The 20,105-nt window shown below is 40.3% G+C and overlaps 1 protein-coding gene across 4 annotated transcripts in view; it reads right to left on the bottom strand.

Annotated features, from left to right (window-relative positions):
* The window catches only part of LOC126458591 (protein CLEC16A homolog), a 243,512-nt gene that overhangs the window by 170,209 nt on the left and 53,198 nt on the right, over nucleotides 1-20,105 (bottom strand). For all 4 annotated transcript variants that reach the window (XR_007585664.1, XM_050095734.1, XM_050095735.1 and 1 more), the window contains exon 10: nucleotides 8,696-8,920. Coding sequence is in view for 3 of the 4 variants with exons in the window: in XM_050095734.1 (XP_049951691.1) it covers nucleotides 8,696-8,920 (225 nt within the window). In the remaining variant the exon portion in view is untranslated. The remainder of the gene's footprint in view (nucleotides 1-8,695; nucleotides 8,921-20,105) is intronic.

Here is a 20,105-nt window from a genome sequence, read left to right as displayed (position 1 = left end):
GTTAGGAAATGAGACAAAGTAGTAAAGGAGTTTTGCTATTTGGGGAGCAAAGTAACTGATGATGATCGAAGTAGAGAGGATTTAAAATGTAGACTAGCAATGGCAAGGAAAGTGTTTCTGAAAAAGAGAAATTTGCTAACATCGAGCGTTGATTTATGTGTCAGGAAGTCGTTTCTGAAAGTATTTGTGTGGAGTGTAGCCATGTATGGAAGTGAAACATGGACAATATAGTTTAGACAAGAAGAGAATAGAAGCTTTCGAAATGTGGTGCTGCAGAAGAATGCTGAAGATTAGATGGGTAGATCACATAACTAATGAGGAGGTATTGAATAGAATTGGGGAGAAGAGGAGTTTGTGGCTCAACTTGACTAGAAGAAGGGATTGGTTGGTAGGACATGTTCTGAGGCATCAAGGGATCACCAATTTAGTACTGGAGGGTAGCGTGGAGCGTAAAAATCGTAGAGGGAGACCAAGAGATGAATACACTAAGCAGATTAAGAAGGATGTAGGCTGCAGTAAGTACTGGGAGATGAAGAAGCTTGCACAGGATAGAGTAGCATGGAGAGCTGCATCAAACCAGTCTCAGGACTGAAGACCACAACAACAACAACATCCACAACCGCCATAGTGGCAACCTCTCATTTGGAATTTTTCTACTGCATGCACGACAATGCTCATTTGCATACTGCCCAGCAGACACAAGCCTTGTTGTGTGAAAACTTCCAGTGGGACATCTTCAAGCATCCTCCCTATAGTTCAGACCTCAGACTTTTTCTTATTTTCAAAACTGAAGGCGCACCTCACTGGTAAATGCTTCACAAGTGATAAAGAACCGAAGTACGCTGTCATGATCTTGCTGAACAGCCAGGTGGCCTCATGGTATGTAAGGGGTATACACAAACTAGTGCCCATGTACGGCATGTATATTGACATCAAAGGCAACTATGTGGAACAGTAGACAACTTATGTGCCAAAACATGTACATTCAGTTTCTGTATCTGTATCTGTATGGCAAATGTTCTTTACTTTTCCAATGCCCCTCGTATTATGGTTCCAGGTCATACTGCTCAGGAACATCTCTCTAATCTGAGAAGTTTGTTTCAAGCTTTCTCTGTTGCTGGTCTCAAGTGCAGCAGAAACAAATGTTTCTTTTTTCCAACTGAAATAAATTATTTAGGCTGTGTAATTAATGCGCAGGGCAGCCAGCCTTCACAGTCTCATTTATCTGCAATTCGTGACCTCCCAGCACCACACAACATAATTTAACTTGAAGCAGTACTAGGAAAACTCACTAACTAAATTCACTTCATTCGGGACGCAGCACAAGTTGCTGTTACGCTGCACACATTATGCAGGAAAAATTTCCCTTTTGAATGGTCTTGGGAATGTCAAATTGCTTTTCAGCAAATTAAGGAAGCTCTGTTGAGTGATAGTTGTTTAATACATTTTGATCCCACAAAGCCAGTCGATAATTCTTCATACATGACTGGTGCTGTGCTTTCGCACAGAGTTGGATCTATGGACATACCAAATGCTTTTGCAATGGAGCTCTTGACCATGGCTCAGTGTAATTATTCACAGTTTGAGAAGAAAGCTCTTGCAATATCTATGATGTAACAACATACCACCAGTATCTTTATGGAAGGAAGTTTTACCTAGTGATGGACCACAAGCTACTGATGTCGCCATTCACCCATTCCAAGCCTGTCCTGCTAAGCACAGCCCAGAAGCTGCAAGGCTGGTCTTTCCTTTTTTTAGTTTTAATTTTTTTAACTCTGTCAAATTACCAGTATGAAATCATGTACAGACCAACAGACAAATTTTCCAATGCAGACACCTTCTCTCATTTACTTCTTGGCAATGATATAGTGTTTGTCACTATCAGAAGAGACTTGTTTCAACATTGATGTGCAGGACCATGAAACTCTTGATGGTTTCCTCATCAACCGCTACTGGATTGGTTAGGTGATGGCTGCGGATCCTAATCTACTAGTCTTGCTGCAGTACATTTGCACTGGTTGGCCACATTCTGTCAAAGCTGTTCACTATCCAGTAGTTCGCCAATACTTTGCATTCTGGCATGGTTTTATGAGGTGTGTGCAAAAAGAAATTGAACTCTTGCTGTATCAGCTTTATTGCTTATTGTACAATGTTTTAAGCACTGTCCCATCAAAATAGTCGCCTCTCTTGGCAATACACTGTTCCCATCATTTCTTCCTGGAACACATTTTGTGGGATACCGCACAGGTTTCTCCTCACACTGTCCTGTATCTCCTCTATTGTTTGCAAACAATGTCCTTTCAACGTGTTTTTCAATTTGGGAAAAAGGAAAAGGTCTGCTGGGGCTATGGTGGATGGGGCATAATAGGAATATGGTATTTTGCTAGGTAGCTGCGAACAAGGAGTGATGCGTGATTTGGTGCATTGTTATGATGCAACATCCAACTCTGGTTTTCCCACAATTCAGGCCTCTTCTTGTGTACAGCATCCCTCATGCGCACTAAGATTACCGTCTGACCAACTGGCACAAATTCATGATGGATAATGCCTTTGCAGTCAAAAAACATAACCAACATCACCTTGATCTTTGATTGATTCACATGCATGCTTCTTTTGGACGAGGTGACCCTTTGCCCACCCTCTGTGTTGACTGCATCTTCACTTCAGTGTCACAGCCGTACACACACATCTCATTGTCTGTTATGATGTTCTTGAGAAAATTTTCATTGTCATTATCAGCAGCAAGCAGTTCCTCGTACATTTCAACATGGGTCTATTTATGATCTTCAGTCAACAAATGTGGTATGAATTTTACACTGACACGATGCATACTTTTTGGTGCTATCTATCTACCTTTTCTAAAACCAGATTGAAAAGTACTGGAGCTAAAGCATAGGCCTGTTCTGACTTCAAACTCCTTTGACACTAATGAGTTGGTCTTTACTTTGCGATAGGTTTCCTCCAAGCACATCTGTACTAGGCATATTAACTTTCCAGGAAGTTGAAACTCCTTGAGAAACCTGGTTATAGTGCTCCTGTGTGTGCTGTCACAAGCTTTTTTGAAGTCAACAAATACCATGTGGATGTCAGCGTTATGTTCCCATGCTTTCTCAGTTATCTGTTAGAGTGTAAAGAGGTGATCACTAGTTGACATGTCTTGCTACAACCACACTGATAGTCACCTATAATTTCTTCATCTTGTGGTATCACTCTCTTGAATAGACACTGTGAAACAATTTTGTAGGTTACATTAAGGAATGAAATTACTCTATAATTGTCACAATCCAGAGGGTCATTATTTTTTAAAATGGGGCAGATTATGGCCATTTTCCAGTCGTCATGCATTTTCTCATATTCCCACACTTTCCTTATCAACTTCACAATTCTTTTTACCAATTCTGGTCCTCCATTCTTTATTACTTCACCCACAATTTTATCTCCACCTGAAGCTTTATTATTGTTTTAAATTTTTAATTATTCCCTGTATTTCTTCTTCACTGGGTGTCCGCCCCGATAGCTGAGTGGTCCGTGTGACGGATTGCCGTCCTACGGGCCCGGATTTGATTCCCGGCTGGGTCGGGGATTTTCTCCGCTCCGGGACTGGGTGTTGTGCTGTCTTCATCATCATTTCATCCCCATCCGGTGTGCAGGTCGCCCAATGTGGCGTCGAATGTAATAAGACCTGCACCAAGGCGGCTGAACCTGCCCCATAAGGGACCTCCCGGCCAATGATGCCAAACGCTCATTTCCATTTTTCTTCACTGGGTGTGTCTACTTTGATGTCTACTGTGTCACGCATGTCACATAAGAGAGGTTCAGTGGGGTCTTCGCAGTTTAGTAAATTAGCAAAGTAGTCTACCCAATGCTGTTCTACTTCAGCATCACTTGTGAGGATTTTTCTTTGGGAGTCTTTAATAAATGTTTCCCTCTTTTTATATTTTTGTGTTACTTTCTTTACTTTTTGGTACATCTGTCTTGTCCTGTGATGAATACAATCCACTTCTGCCTCTTTTATTAGTTCCTTGTAATACTTCCGTTTCTCCTGCCTTAGTATAGTAGCAGTTTCCTTTCTTATTCCAGTGTACTTGTCTCTGAGATCGTGGTCTCTCAGACATACAATTAAATTTTGAAATCTGCTCCACGTTTTTAATAATATATAAAATACGTTTCATATTGTTCTTGATGGTAGCATTGCTCAAAGCAAAGCTGCAATGACAAATCACGCCTCCCCTGCCAACAACCAACTCCTCTACAAGCAGCAAAGAAATAATGCATTGCTAATAGTCATTTTCGTTGCAAGCATTCCTTTCTAAGAAGAAGTAATGTTTATATACCCTGAAAGTGATATTTTTCCCAGATGGCGTAATGTTTGAAAATACTGTGTGGCACACACAACAGAAAGGGAAGAAGCGTTGCACGTACAATAGTTTACCTATTCTCACGCTCTGATCTCTGAACATTTGTCGGCCATCAATAATAACTTTAACGCAATAACTCTTAACATAAAAGAATGTTACATATTCTGAAAGTACCTATTTCCAACCCTGTAAGGAACCAAGATAAATTTCAATGTTTTCAATGAACCACCTGCTGTTATGGTCAATATAAACCAAGAGTAGTTGTCTCACGAACATTGTATAGCATATAATGTCATTTTTTACACACATGAGAAGGGAATGTTGTCAGTAGATAAAGTCAGATATCCTTATTAGTCCCACAGGTTTCCATAGCTACAAGTTACTGTATGAAGGGGAAGGGAGGTGTGAAGGTCCAGCTTCAAACGATATTGAAAACTGCACATTTTGCACAAATCATCATGCACAAGACATTCTTTGACGATGACACGGTGGTGGGATGGTCCCAGTAGGCCACTCATGGCCTGAAGACGAAGCGCTACAAGACAAATGAACTGAAATGAGAATAAATGTCCTTCAATCATAGTACATGGTGCCAGCTTTCAAAAGGGTTATAAGTGCTTATTTTCTTCAATTTTTAATATAGACATTTATACATTAATTTTCTTTTTTCTCCCTTTACATTCATGATTAAGAGGAATCAAATTACAACAACATAGGGAGAAAACTGGATGTAAACAAGCTCACAGGTGCAATTTAGAAATATGTCAGTTCTTGAAATCATACATCTATGTTCAGAATGATTTCACAGCTGTCTACTTACCTGTGGAATGAAAATGACAAAGAACAAACACAGCTGCTATAATCATCAGCTGTCACCAATCATAGTCAGTGATACGAACAGCTGTTGATTCGGAAAGAGGAGCAGAAATGGCTTTGTTCAGAGAAGCTGTTTCTCTCCTGACATACATACAAATTTATAAAATAATCTAGAACTAATTTCCATAATTATAAGCATTATCTGTTGTTAGCATCTTTACAGGAGTATCCTGCAATGACTGTTTCTGCCTATTACAGGACGCAACGTGTGAATAGCAGAATGAGGGAATAGTAAAAACTGTAAAATAGTGCTATGCAAGGGAGTGAAGCTGCAATCAATGAAAGAAACAAAGCTACACTTGGATAAGGAAATTTCTTTGTCCACAGATTGTTCGACATCACTAATCTATAAAACAACAGTGAACTTTCCACGTTATGTTGGTACTGAAAGCAACGATGCAAAGTGAGAATGTGAGTGAAAGTAACACTAATAGAAATATTATAGATTTATCTTAAAATATCTCAAAACTGATTTAATTTGAAATTAATTTGCTGACTGTGAAATCCTTGACATCAGCTGTATTAGATATAGATCTACTACCCAAGTCATGTATGGAAATCTGTGACGACTTGAACTGAAACAGGACTTGAACCCAAATTTCCTTGACCAAACCAGGATTTGAACCTACATTTCCTGCTTATTGCGAGTGGTCACCTTAACCACTTTGGCTATCTGTCCAGACTCCCCAGATCGACCCAAACTCCCTATGTCACACTATCTACATTCCCTCTATTAATTCATATCTACACTCTTACACGCACTAATTTCGTCACTTAATGCTCACAAATTTACTTGGATTTTCACAACAGGGAGATTGTATGGATAGTCAAAGAGATTGAGGTGACCATTTAAGCGAAAAACCTGGGTTCGAGACCCAGCCTAGCACAAATTTTCACAGGTCACTACTGGATAGTATATCAAACCTAATACAGCTGATTTCAAGGAATTCACAGTCTGCAAATTAATTTCAAAGTATTTCATACAGCTGTGGATCATCAACATTGATGTGATTTCAGTCATGCATGTAACTAAAAACCAATGTTTCAATTTCCTAGACACTCAACAGATATACATTTTCACTGTCTGCCTGTGTGCTACGCAGCTATATTCAGTGAACTAGTGTTTGGTTTTGTTTTCTTGTTCAGCATTTAGAAATGAACAGGGACTGTGCTGCTTGTGTGCAGAAATTAAGTGAACTGGCCTCTGTCTGGAAACAGCTAGAAGTTGCACTGACCACGGTTAACACACTTCAGCAACCTCAATGTCACTGTCGACAGTTACTGAATGCACTGGCTACAAATGAGAGCTCATGTCAGCATGAATTACGCTTGCCATTCTGAGGCCAGGCTCGGGTACTTTAGGTGGTTGGCTGAATTGGTGAAGATAGCTAGCCTCACCCACAGGGTGGAAACATGGCTCTCTACTTACAGCATCATATCCAGAAATGACCATGGTCAGCTGCTTTGGACCTGAGTGGAAGATCTAAACCAGAGACTTTAGACTATTCTGCATTGATCTCAGTTGTGCATTTCAAAACCTCCGCTATTGGGTGGAGAACTATACGGTCCCTCTGAGGAACCTCTTCTTTGGGACGGTAATGAGTTGCCCACCAAAAATGGAGAGATGGCAGCTACTTTACTCTCAGAGCAGAACTTTTGTCCCTGCAGAGCAAAAAAAGAAAATGTTAGTATGCCATTAGTAAATTGCAAGAGTGCCCTTGTTGAGATTCCTGAATTAGCATCACTTATTAAAGGTAATAACCCCCACATAGCATTAGCAACAGAAAGCCGGCTCAAACCAGAAGTGGATAACAATGTAATTCTAAATTCCGATTAGAATATATATATGAAACATACAGACTAAATGCCAATGATAGTGGTGTTTTTATCACGTAAAAACCTCCGTATCTAGTGACGTTATAAAAGAATTCGAACGTGAAATAATCTGTCTAAAGGTAATTGTCAAAGGTAGGTCAACCAAGGCAATCGAATGCTTTTACAGACCCCCTGCCTCAGAAGTGTAGTGATAGAACACTTCAGAGAAAGCTAGGAGAGTACTGGGCGTAAGTTTCCCAAACATTCCATTGTAATTGGGAGGCGAGAAGGGGGGGGGGGGGGGGGGGGGGCAGAGATGACTTCAATTTGACAGCTATAGAATGGGAGAGTTTCAATTAAAAGTGGTGCAAGAAATATGAATTTGTGAGAAATTAGTGATCACAAGGCTGTCACAGTATAACTGAATACAGCTGTCAAAAGGAATGTTAACAATGGTGGGAAAATATTTTTCTTTAACAAGTGTAACAGGAAACAAATTGTAAAGTATCTAAGTAGTCAGCTCTGATGACAAAGATATGGAACAACAAGAACAGAATTCAGAAACACTGTACAATACTCCTTAGATGAGTATGTGCCAAGCAAGGCTGTGAGGGACGGCAAAGGCCCATCATGTTACAATACCTGTGTTAGGAAAGTTGGTACAAAAGCAAAGAGAGCTTTGTCTTGGATTTAAGATAAGTCTAAATCTAAACAGTTTTCAATGTTGCTGGGCAACAGTCACACAATAATTTTTGAATGAACACACCACCATTTGACTGCATTGTTGTCTATTTAATTATGACCCAGGTTTATGCCATTTTTGCCATTTTCAAATGACTGAGTTTATGTCATTAACATATATTGTAGGCCATTGAGCTCAAAACTGGCCACAAATTAAGAAAAATATTGGCTCCCCACAAAATGCCAGATGTAAAATCATCATATTGTAAAATGTTCAGTAAATAATAGAGGGAGCACATCATATTTAGTAAAAGCAGGTATACTTTGGCATATAAAACATGGACAAATGTCCTTGAGTCATAATGATACTATCATTACGGAGGCCAAGAAATAAATACAGTAAGCAGATTCAGAAGGACGTAGGTTGCAGTAGTTACTCGGATATGAATGTGCAGGATAGAGCAGCATGGAGAGCTGCATCAAACCAGTCTTTGGACTGAAGACCAGAACAACAACAACAACAACCTTTCTTTAAATTTCAAATAAGTATTGTCGACAGTAAATTCCATCATATTTTTCACGTAGTTTGTGGGATTACCCACATATTATCTAGTGACATAAACCAAAAATACCATGTTTCGACTTGGGTCGCTTTTCTTGCCACACTTCCACCTTATACATGACAGCTGCTAGATGGCAACCTGTCCTAGAGTCTGTCGAAAACCTACACAGGCATTCATGCAGTTTCTATTTTTATGATGTATTAATCATAAAATTTATCTTTACAGCACTCTATGATGCATCCACAGACAATGTACTTCACAAATATTGTGAAACTGATTATATAGTATGCTATTTCAAACAAGTAATCACAGTGCAATACTTAAGAAAGCTCCACATACTGTACTGAATATACACTATTTAAACTGTAAGTGAGATTAAGGAATACAGTAAAAGTTTCTCACCTTGATTGTGGCCCAATGCATACAGCAAACAAAGTGCAAACAGAGCAGAATAATCATTTTCTGAACACTGCAGGGTGTTGAAAATCATTTCCAAAAATGGTTTGTTGCTAAGTGTTTGAGACTGCTGTGGCAGCACTGGGGCCACAGTTATGCTATCGGATACCGCTGTTGGCGGTGGTGGTGCTGCTGCCGCCGCCGCCACTGTCACTGGTGGATTTGATGTTTCTGTAATAACATTTCAGTGAATTACAAACTGAAAACAAAGACTTGAACATCATTACATACTGTGTAGTATTCTTAAAACCACTTTTCTTCCTATGACCACAGGAAGTTACCAACATTCACGTAAATGAATAGTTTCTATGTTTGGTTAACCTTGCACTTTCTCTAGTTCATGGACATCGTCCTAGTTCCGCCAAGGGTGCCAGTTCCAGTATCAATGCAGCCTGCTCCCTGAATTTCCTCAACACCTCAGCCTCCAGCTTTAGTTCCTCTACAATTGTCCAGCAAAAAAAGCTTCGCCATGGAACTGACCACAGGGCCCACTGAAAGCAACCACGCACTACCACCTTCCCTACAATGGCCTGGGCAGTTTCGGTTCTACAAGCTGATTCAAATGGGAACAGGAAGGATCTCATAACTCTCACGCACCCATCCTAACGCAGGCCACCACACAGGGTAGACAAGATAAATATCAAGCCATACACTAAGAACTCAAAGGAATTAATTTTGAACTAATGTTCCAGAGCAGCCACACCTGCGTGTGTTACTGGACTTACAATTTCTGGTGCAGCTAAACCTGCATTAGCATAACTACGTCCCCATTGTAGATGGCAGCGCAGTCTTGTATCCGGGGGCAGTGGCTGATTGACCGACTACACGATATGTACACATAACAACACTAATGTTTGTTTGTATTTTAAGATTAATGATAACAAGTATGTGTATTTCATGGTTTTTCACAGATAAAATTGGCATAATAATTGCATAATTAATTAGGCAGTTATATTATTTATCATTGATGAAAGAAGGCCAGTTAATTAGTACAGAATTTTCTGCTGCATCACATATTCTAAGTTACACAGATGCACAATACTTTCCAATAAGAAACATCATAATTAACAGAAACTATTTAATTGTATATAAAAACAAAGATGATGTGACTTACCAAACAAAAGCGCTGGCAGGTCGATAGACACACAAACAAACACAAACATACACACAAAATTCAGGCTTTCGCAACCAACGGTTGCTTGGTCAGGAAAGAGGGAAGGAGAGGGAAAGACGAAAGAATGTGGGTTTTAAGGGAGAGAGTAAGGAGTCATTCCAATCCCGGGAGCGGAAAGACTTACCTTAGGGGGGAAAAAAGGACAGGTATACACTCGCGCGCGCGCGCACGCGCACGCGCACGCGCACGCGCACACACACACACACACACACACACACACACACACACACACACACACACACACATCCATCCGCACATGTCTGGTTGTGTCTGTGTATGTGCGGATGGATATGTGTGTGTGTGTGCGCGCGCGAGTGTATACCTGTCCTTTTTCCCCCCTAAGGTAAGTCTTTCCGCTCCCGGGATTAGAATGACTCCTTACCCTCTCCCTTAAAACCCACATCCTTTCGTCTTTCCCGCTCCTTCCCTCTTTCCTGGCGAAGCAACCATTGGTTGCAAAAGCTTGAATTTTGTGTGTATGCTTGTGTTTGTTTGTGTGTCTATCGACCTGCCAGCGCTTTTGTTTGGTAAGTCACATCACCTTTGTTTTTATATATATTTTTCCCACGTGCAATGTTTCCCTCTATTATATTAAACTATTTAATTGGATAGATAAAACAAGCGGCAGCAGAAAACACACATAAAAGAGGGTTGTAATTGGCAAGTTTCTGAGCCAGGCAGAAGCGCTTGAAGGGGGAAGGAATGGGGGTGAAGGCAAAGGACTGGAGTGATCTGGGAAAAGGGGTAGATTTCAGGAAAGTCACCCAGAACCAACGCGTCAGGGGAGACTTACCATATGGGATGGGAATGAAAGACTTTTTTATCGATCCAATTAAATAGTTTTGTGAATAATTGATTGTTTTTGTTGTTCTAATTAACAGAAAGATAAAACGGGAAAGATTTATAATACATTTTCTTGTCTAATCCTGGGAAGGTTGTTATATATTATTTTTAGGGCACCTAAAGATCATTATGGATGCAGTACGCCTCACTTTACCAGTCACAAAGCTGGGCAAAAATTTTATTTTATTTTGTGTATTTTAGTTATGTGATTATATTTACCTCAATGACTGACAGGAGAAAATTTAGCTTTTTTTTGTTTATTTGTTTGTAAATGAAAGAGATGCAAAAGTTTTACTTATTTACATAACTTAAAGAATTTATTAGACGTTCGTTCATTTTTATCTGTTCTAGCAGAAAACTGAACATTAAATATAATTGCTGGTTAAGAAGCAGAGCATAAGCCTAATGTTGAACAAATTACTCACAGGTGCTAAAGCACTGCTGCATTTCAAATCTGATATTCATTAATGAAACTGGCTATTAAAGTAAGTGATGGTACAAACACATTTAGTTATATTTTTTACTTTATTAATTATTAATGTCACTTTTTGATAACTAATGAAGGTTTTATACCTGTATTAAGTTTTATTCAATGCTCAGTTATATCTAATGGAGACATTTTAGATTACCTGATCTGATGTAAACACATTTTCCTAGAGACATATCCATTCTCAATTTTATCTTCCATAAGGATATTCTGATGGACATTTGCCAGCTGATATGCAGCAAGTGAAGTCACCTCACATTCAGAGTTAAGACTCTTTGACTGTCAAAATATTATCAGTAAATTGTCAAAGTATTTGCAACAAAGTTCCTAAATTTACTGTCCTCCAGGAAAGTTCTCACCCTCAAATTATTCTCGGAAGTGGGCGCTGGCTACAACGCAAAATGAAAATATCTGAGATAATTAACAAGTGATGGAACATATACTGGAGAGGCAGATTAGAGGACACAAGAGTGAAGTTATATGGCTGCATATAATAGGTCTAGGTGAAACCAAGTTAATTGTTGGAGGTTTTTAATGGCCACCCATTTTGGCTGTGCCAGTTGTAGAGACATTCAAAGAAAATCTACAGTCATTAGTGCGCAAATACCCAGATTATGCAATATTAGTTGGAGGAAACTTTAACCTGCCGAGTATAGACTGGGACGTCTATGGATTCAGTGCACAGGGTACAGAGAGTCATGCAAAGCACTTTTGAACATGCTTTCTGAAAACTGTCTTGAGCAGCTAGTTCAACAGACCACATGCAATGGAAATATCTTAGACTTTGTAGCTGTACATAGGCCGGACCTTATCGACAATTTCAATATAGAAACAGGGATTAGTAATCTTGCTGTCATTATAGCAACTATGGTTATGAAAGTTATAAATCAGTTAAAAATATTAGAAGAGTATCTCTGCTAGAAAGAGCAGATAAGAAGTTATTAGTATCTCTCTTAGACAGTGAACTGACAGCACTTAGTTCCAGTAAGGTGGACATACAGAAATTATGAGCAAAGTTTAAGCAGATTGTAAACTTCGTGCGTCTATGAAAAGATCTATACGTGAAATATACAACTACTAACATCGCCATAGTCACTTGTTGACTAGTCTGGTGTGGCAATTGAAGGCAGCAAAACAAGAGGACATTTTAAATTTCGCATTCAGGAAATCATTCACACAGAAGAATCATACAAACATACTATCATTTGACCACTGAACTGACTCCCATACGGACGACACAGTAATATGCATCCCTGGCACACAGAAACAACTGAAAGAGTTGGAAACAAATGTCACCACGTCAGGATGGAATCCCAATTCGTTTTTACAAAGAGTATTCTAAGGCAATGACCCCTTAATTAGCTTGCATTTATCATGACTCTGTTGTCCAGCTTGAAGTCCCAAGCAACTGGGAAAATCACAGGTGACTGCTGTACATAAGGAGAGTACAGGAACGGACCCACAAAATTACAGAACAGACCCACAAAAGTATAGACCAATATTGTTAACATCAGTTTGCTACAGAATTCTTGAATATATTCTGAGTTTGAACATAATAAATTCTCTTGAGACTGAGAATCTTACATCCACAAACCAGCATGGTTTTAGAAAGCATAGCTCTTGTGAAACTCAGCTGGCCCTTTTCTCTTACGATATGCTGTGAACCACGGACGAAGTGCTACAGACAGATTCCATATTTCTAGATTTCTGGACAGTATTTGACATGGGGCCCCATTACAAGCTGATAAAGAAGGTACAAGCACATGGAATGAGTTCACAGATATTGAGTAATTCAAAGACTAAGTTATAGAACCCAATATGTTGTCCTAGACAACGGCAAGTGATCATTTAAGATGAGGGTATCATCAAGAGTGCCACAGGGAAGTGTGATATAATATCTCTATATACAGAAATGATTTGGAGGGTAGGGTGGGCAGCAATCTGCTGCTATTTGCTGGTGATGCTGTGGTATAGGGGAAGGAGTTGAAGTTGAGTGACTGTAGGAGGATGCAAGATGACTTAGACAAAATTTCTAGTTGGTGTCAGAATGACAATTAACTCTAAATGCAGAAAGAAGTAAGGTAATGGGGATGAGAAGGAAAAATAAACCCATAATGTAATAGTGTCCCTCCTGACACAGTCACGTCATTTAAATATCTGGACATAATATTGCAAAACGCTATATGAGCTGGAATGAGCATGTGAAGATTGTGGTAGGAAAACTGAATGGTTGACTTTGGTTTATTGGCAGAATTCTGGGAAATGGTAGTTCATCTGCAAAGGAGATTGCAGATACGACACAAGCACGACCTGTACTTGAGTACTTCTTGAACTTTTGGGATCCTTACCAGCCATTCAGTGGAAGGCCGCTAGACTTGATGCTGGTATGTTCGAACAACACACAAGTGTTATGGACATGCTTCCAGAACTCAAATGGGAATTCCTGGTGAGGAGACAACATTCTTTTTGAGGAACACTATTCACAAAATTTAGAGAACCAGCATCTGAAGGTTACTGTTGAACAATTCTACTGCCTTCATCATACACTGCGCCTTCATCATACGTTGCGCGTAAGGACCACGAAGATAAGATCTGAGAAATTAGGGCTCATAAAGAGGCATGCAGACCGCCATTTTCCCCTCACTCTATCTGTGAGCTCAGTAGTGGTATGGGGTACCCTCTGCCACATGACATACAGTGGATTGTGGAGTATTTATGCATATGTAAATGTAGACAGAAGTTGAAGTAGTGAATCAAAATTTGTGTCAAGGCCAGGAATTGAATCAGAGTCTCCTGCTTACTAGGCAGATCTGATATCCAATACACCACACTGACATTTTGGCTAACACAGCTGCACAGAATGCCCTTGTCCAATCCCCTCCTTAACATAAACTTCAATTCACACTGCAGCCCATCTTGTTTCTCCCTTTTCTATCCTTAGCAAAAATAAAATTGAGACTGAATATTTCTCAAGGAAAATAAATGTATTTCCATCAAATCAGTAGATCACCTATGCCTGAGGTACAGGGAGGATTTCCCCATTATGTACAATGCTGAGGTGCAACTCCAAAATCGGAGAGCTTCGACAATACTGACAATTTGAAAAGGGGAAACATCACAATGGGCTGAGGTATGAACTAAAGTTTGTGTTAGAGAGGGGACTGGACTAGCGTATTCTGTGCAGCTCTGTTAGTCACAATGCTAGGATGTGTAGTGGGTGGCATATTTCGCCTAGGAAGCAAGAGACCTGGGTTCAAAATCCAGCTCTGGCACAAAATTTACTTCATTATATCAGCTTCTATCCTTATTTAAATTTTAGATTATGTTACAAACGAAGTGAATCATGCATTCAACTCTAATGAATCAGCTGGGATGAGTGAGTTAAAAATTATCATTGGAGCAGCGGCAGTAATAGCACGGTAGTACAAAAATTGGAGCATGTCACATAGTAAATACACTATATTATGCAATATGAATATGTTAATGAAATCCAAGTCCTCAAGAGAATCTGCTATCTTTGCAGATTGTGCAGACTGATGACCGCTAGGTTCAGAGTTGGTATGGAAATCTGTCTTTGGGGATCTGTCTTCTTTATTTCTTCGATCCTCTCACACTCATTCTTAATTTTATTTTTCTTGCTTCTACAACTGGAGTATCTATTCTATTATTCCTTTTTACTCATTCAAATTATTCTATCACTGGAGCCCTTTTTCCCACATATCACATCATTGTTTTTATAATCTATAAATGTTAACAGACACAGACGATGTATTCGGAAGTAATAAATACGTTAGCCCCATCACAAAACAGGGAGAAGAATGTTGTGGAGTAAATGCACTACAAGTGAAGAAAGATGTGATGGGCTAGCATATAATTAAAGGTAAAGCTTGAGTCCAGAGAGAAAATTGTCCTGCAGCTGTATATCTCTAGAAAAGCACACAAATTTTATCAATAAAAAAATAAAGTAACAAACTTAGGAAGAATACAGTAAGAGTTATTTTATTAGTTTTTTCTAATATGTAACTTACAACATAGCAAGGAAAAGCAGGCAAGAGATATAAAAGAAGAAGTTAGGAATAACAGAAGGAGGAAGTGTTCTCCAAAATAGTTGAAGTATAACAGGCTTACATTCACATTCTTTACATGTTGAATTTCCAGAAATCTGAGATCTGAAGTTGTAAAGAGGTTGTAGTTTACAATGTAAGCATGTCACTCCTTATTGCAATGATGGAAGTAAACATTCTTTATCTCAACAAATTTGAGAAAATTTATGCTCTTATAATTAATGAAGCATAGGCACAACAGGACTGTTACATATGAGCAACCAGGATATACCGTATTTACTCGAATCTAAGCCGCACCTGAAAAATGATACTCGAAATCAAGGAAAAAAAAATTTTCCGAATCTAAGCTGCAGCTGAAATTTGAGACTCGAAATTCAAGAGGAGAGAAAAGTTTTAGACTTCACCTCCAAATCGAAACAAAGTTGGTCCATTGTAATAAGAGACAATTTAGGTCGAATGGATGAAGTTACAGCTACAGTAGTTTGGTTCGAGTCGTAAGCTTAACAGTCAAGCTTTACCAAGTAGCCATTGCTACGTTCAGGCGCTCTGTCCACATTTATGCGGGTACCCTTCCTTTTTCATGTGCTTCATCTGGTTTGAATCGATTGCTTGTTTTGCTTTGATCTGATAAGTGAGGCTTTCTTTGATATAGGTGTTTACATCACTCTAAGTTCAAAATACACGATTGTACTGTGTCATGCATTGTTTGTCGAATTCTGATAATGGGCGTTTACGACCTGTCACCGCCCGCAGCATGGCTTGCTTTTGTGTGCACTACCGCGGCTTTCAACTTAAAAAAAAAAGTCTCATAAGCAAAACAATGGCAAGAGACTGCTATTCGTTGTTACTAAAACTGCTGCTTTCTTTGAGAATGATCAACAAGAACCAAATAATAAACTACGTATGATAGAGGATGTTCTGAACGAGAGTTAAGCAAGAATTTTTCTCTGTTTGAAAATCTTTGCAGACGCCTCTTTAGTACATTACATTCTGCACAGAAATTAGCCATCTTAGATTTAAAAATCTAGTCAGTTGCCGTGCTTCATTTCTGACTGTATCACTATTCAACGTAAGAATAATATGAATATAAACATGACATGATAAGCATATTCTTCCGCGTTTGCTGTTGTCTCCCTCTAGTTTCATAGTTTATTAGGCAGACAGGATTTAAATGAGATAGCAGAAAACACGAAAGAATACATGGCATAATGTTTACATTCTTCCACCTTTTCTTTTAATACATTTACTGACACAGAGGTTTTGGCGCCAGTATTTATCTTTGTGCCTGCAAAGTATGCCTGTGTAGCGCTACATATATTCGATAGCAGAAGTTAGTTGTGGCGGCACCTACCAGCATTTTTCAGAACTTCCGCTTACTTTGCACTCGATTCTAAGCCGCAGGCGGTTTTTTGGATTACAAAAACCGGAAAAAAAGTGCGGCTTAGATTTGAGTAAATACGGTAGTCGGGATACACGCACCTACTATCTTTTATATTCTTCGCTACAAAAAGGGAAATAATGTACATGGGAATTCCATACAAATAAGGCAAAAATATGTAAAAGGGAAAAATTATTTGCTAGAATATAGGATGTGACTGTGGATCCCAAAAACTCAAGCAGTACTCAAGAATGGGTTGCACTAGTGTCCTATATGCAGACTGCTTTGTAGATGGACTTCACTTTCCTAAAATTTTCCCAATAAACCAAAGTTAACCATTCACCCCCCCTGCCACAATCCTCACATGCTCATTCCATTTCATACTGCTTTGCAACGTTATGCCCAGATTTTTAAATGACATGACTATGTCATGCAGGATAATACTAATGCTGTACCCAAACATTATGGGTTTGTTTTTTCTATTCATCTGCATTAACGTAGATTTTTTTAGATTTAGATCTAGCTGCCATTCCATCACTTCAACTAGAAATTATGTCTAAGTCATCTCAGATCATATGCTACAGTCACTCATCTTCAACACGTTGCCATACACCACCGCATCATCAGCCAACAATTGCACGTTGCTGCCCACCCTGTCCACAAGATCATTTACGTATATAGAAAATAACATTAGTTCTATCACACTTCCCTGGGTCATTCCTGACAATACCATTGCTTCTGACAATCACTCACCGCTGAGGAAAACATACGAATTTCTATTACTTAAGATGTACCTGAAAAGTAATTTTATTTTCCTTAGGAATACCACTTCCTGCTGTCTCATCTGGTAAGACACATTTTTTCTAGTGCCTGGGCCCACCATTTCTTGAAAGACACAGAAACATCCTCACACACAGTTCCTTTTCAAAAGTTCACAGTATTTTTCCACTGGATATATTCTGTCAGTTCTCCTGTTGAACCATTTAATAGCCTTCTCACAGGGAAGAAAGAAATATCCTCAAATATGGAAATAGCAGGTTATAGTTTTCAATATATCGTTATCAAATATATTAAGCTGAAAATGCACCAGTGTACGATTTCTATTTTTCACAGGACATGTGTCACTGAACAGTATCAGATGCTGCAATCTTACTCTTTAATATTTTTTTGAGTGTAGTCCAACAAAAAGCTACAAATTTCATCAGTTCTCTCGGCAATTCCTTCACGGTAAACATACGGTGCTGCATGGCCGACAAGACAATCAACACCTAGCACTACCGTGTCCCAGAGGATGTACATGTGACTCATCTGCACAGTGCAGGGAATTACAACCAGTCTTCCCAACATCACCACTGCCGAAGCCCAAGCTATCCGTTATCTGAAGGCTGACCGTTCCATCGTCATTCTTCCGGCAGACAAGGGTTCCACGACAGTGGTACTTGATCGTCGGGAGTATGTGGCTGAGGGACTGCGTCAGCTTTCAGACAACACCACATACAAAGTATGCCAAGGTAATCCCATTCCTGATGTCCAGGCGGAGCTTCAAGGAATCCTCAGAACCTCAGGCTCCCTACAAAACCTTTCACCTGACTCCATCAACCTCCTGACCCCACCAACACCCCACACCCCTACCTTCTACCTTCTTCCTAAAATTCACAAACCAATCATCCCGGCCACCCCATTGTAGCTGGTTACCAAGCCCCCACAGAACGTATCTCTGCCTACGTAGATCAACACCTTCAACCCATTACATGCAGTCTCCCATCCTTCATCAAAGACACCAACCACTTTCTCGAATGCCTGGAATCCTTACCCAGTCTGTTACCCCCGGAAACCATCCTTGTAACCATCGATGCCACTTCCTTATACACAAATATTCCGCGCGTCCAGGGCCACACTGCGATGGAGCACTTCCTTTCACGCCGATCACCTGCCACCCTACCTAAAACCTCTTTCCTCATTACCTTAGCCAGCTTCATCCTGACCCACAACTTCTTCACTTTTGAAGGCCAGACATACCAACAATTAAAGGGAACAGCCATGGGTACCAGGATGGCCCCCTCGTACGCCAACCTATTCATGGGTCGCTTAGAGGAAGCCTTCTTGGTTACCCAGGCCTGCAAACCCAAAGTTTGGTACAGATTTATTGATGACATCTTCACGATCTGGACTCACAGTGAAGAAGAACTCCAGAATTTCCTCTCCAACCTCAACTCCTTTGGTTCCATCAGATTCACCTGGTCCTACTCTAAATCCCATGCCACTTTCCTTGACGTTGACCTCCATCTGTCCAATGGCCAGCTTCACACATCCGTCCACATCAAACCCACCAACAAGCAACAGTACCTCCATTATGACAGCTGCCACCAATTCCACATCAAACGGTCCCTTCCCTACAGGTTAGGTCTTCGTGGCAAACGAATCTGCTCCAGTCCGGAATCCCTGAACCATTACACCAACAACCTGAAAACAGCTTTCGCATCCAGCAACTACCCTCCCACCTGGTACAGAAGCAAATAACCATAGCCACTTCCTCATCCCTTCAAACCCAGAACCTCCCACAGAAGAACCCCAAAAGTGCCCCACTTGCGACAGGATGCTTTCCGGGACTGGATCAGACTCTGAATGTGGCTCTCCAGCAGGGATACGACTTCCTCAAATCCTGCCCTGAAATGAGATCCATCCTTCATGAAATCCTCCCCACTCCACCAAGAGTGTCTTTCCGCCGTCCACCTAACCTTCGTAACCTCTTAGTTCATCCCTATGAAATCCCCAAACCACCTTCCCTACCCTCTGGCTCCTACCCTTGTAACCGCCCCCGGTGTAAAACCTGTCCCATGCACCCTCCCACCACCACCTACTCCAGTCCTGTAACCCAGAAGGTGTACACGATCAAAGGCAGAGCCACGTGTGAAAGCACCCACGTGATTTACTAACTGACCTGCCTACACTGTGAAGCTTTCTATGTGGGAATGACCAGCAACAAACTGTCCATTCGCATGAATGGACACAGGCAGACAGTGTTTGTTGGTAATGAGGATCATCCTGTGGCTAAACATGCCTTGGTGCACGGCCAACATATCTTGGCACAGTGTTACACCGTCCGGGTTATCTGGATACTTCCCACTGACACCAACCTGTCAGAACTCTGGAGATGGGAACTTGCCCTTCAGTATATCCTCTCTTCTCGTTATCCGCCAGGCCTCAACCTCCGCTAATTTCAAGTTGCCGCCACTCATACCTCACCTGTCTTTCAACAACATTTTTGCCTCTTTGCTTTCGCCTCGACTGACATCTCTGCCCAAACTCTTTGCCTTTACAAATGTCTGCTTGTATCTGTGTATATGCGGATGGATATGTGTGTGTGTGTGTGTGTGTGTGTGTGTGTGTGCGCGCGAGTGTATACCTGT

This window comes from Schistocerca serialis, chromosome 2, assembly GCF_023864345.2.
Source record: "Schistocerca serialis cubense isolate TAMUIC-IGC-003099 chromosome 2, iqSchSeri2.2, whole genome shotgun sequence".
Lineage (NCBI taxonomy): Eukaryota > Metazoa > Arthropoda > Insecta > Orthoptera > Acrididae > Schistocerca > Schistocerca serialis.
The sequence above is the reverse complement of the archived record's forward strand: the minus strand, read 5'-3'. Positions and strand labels throughout refer to the sequence as shown.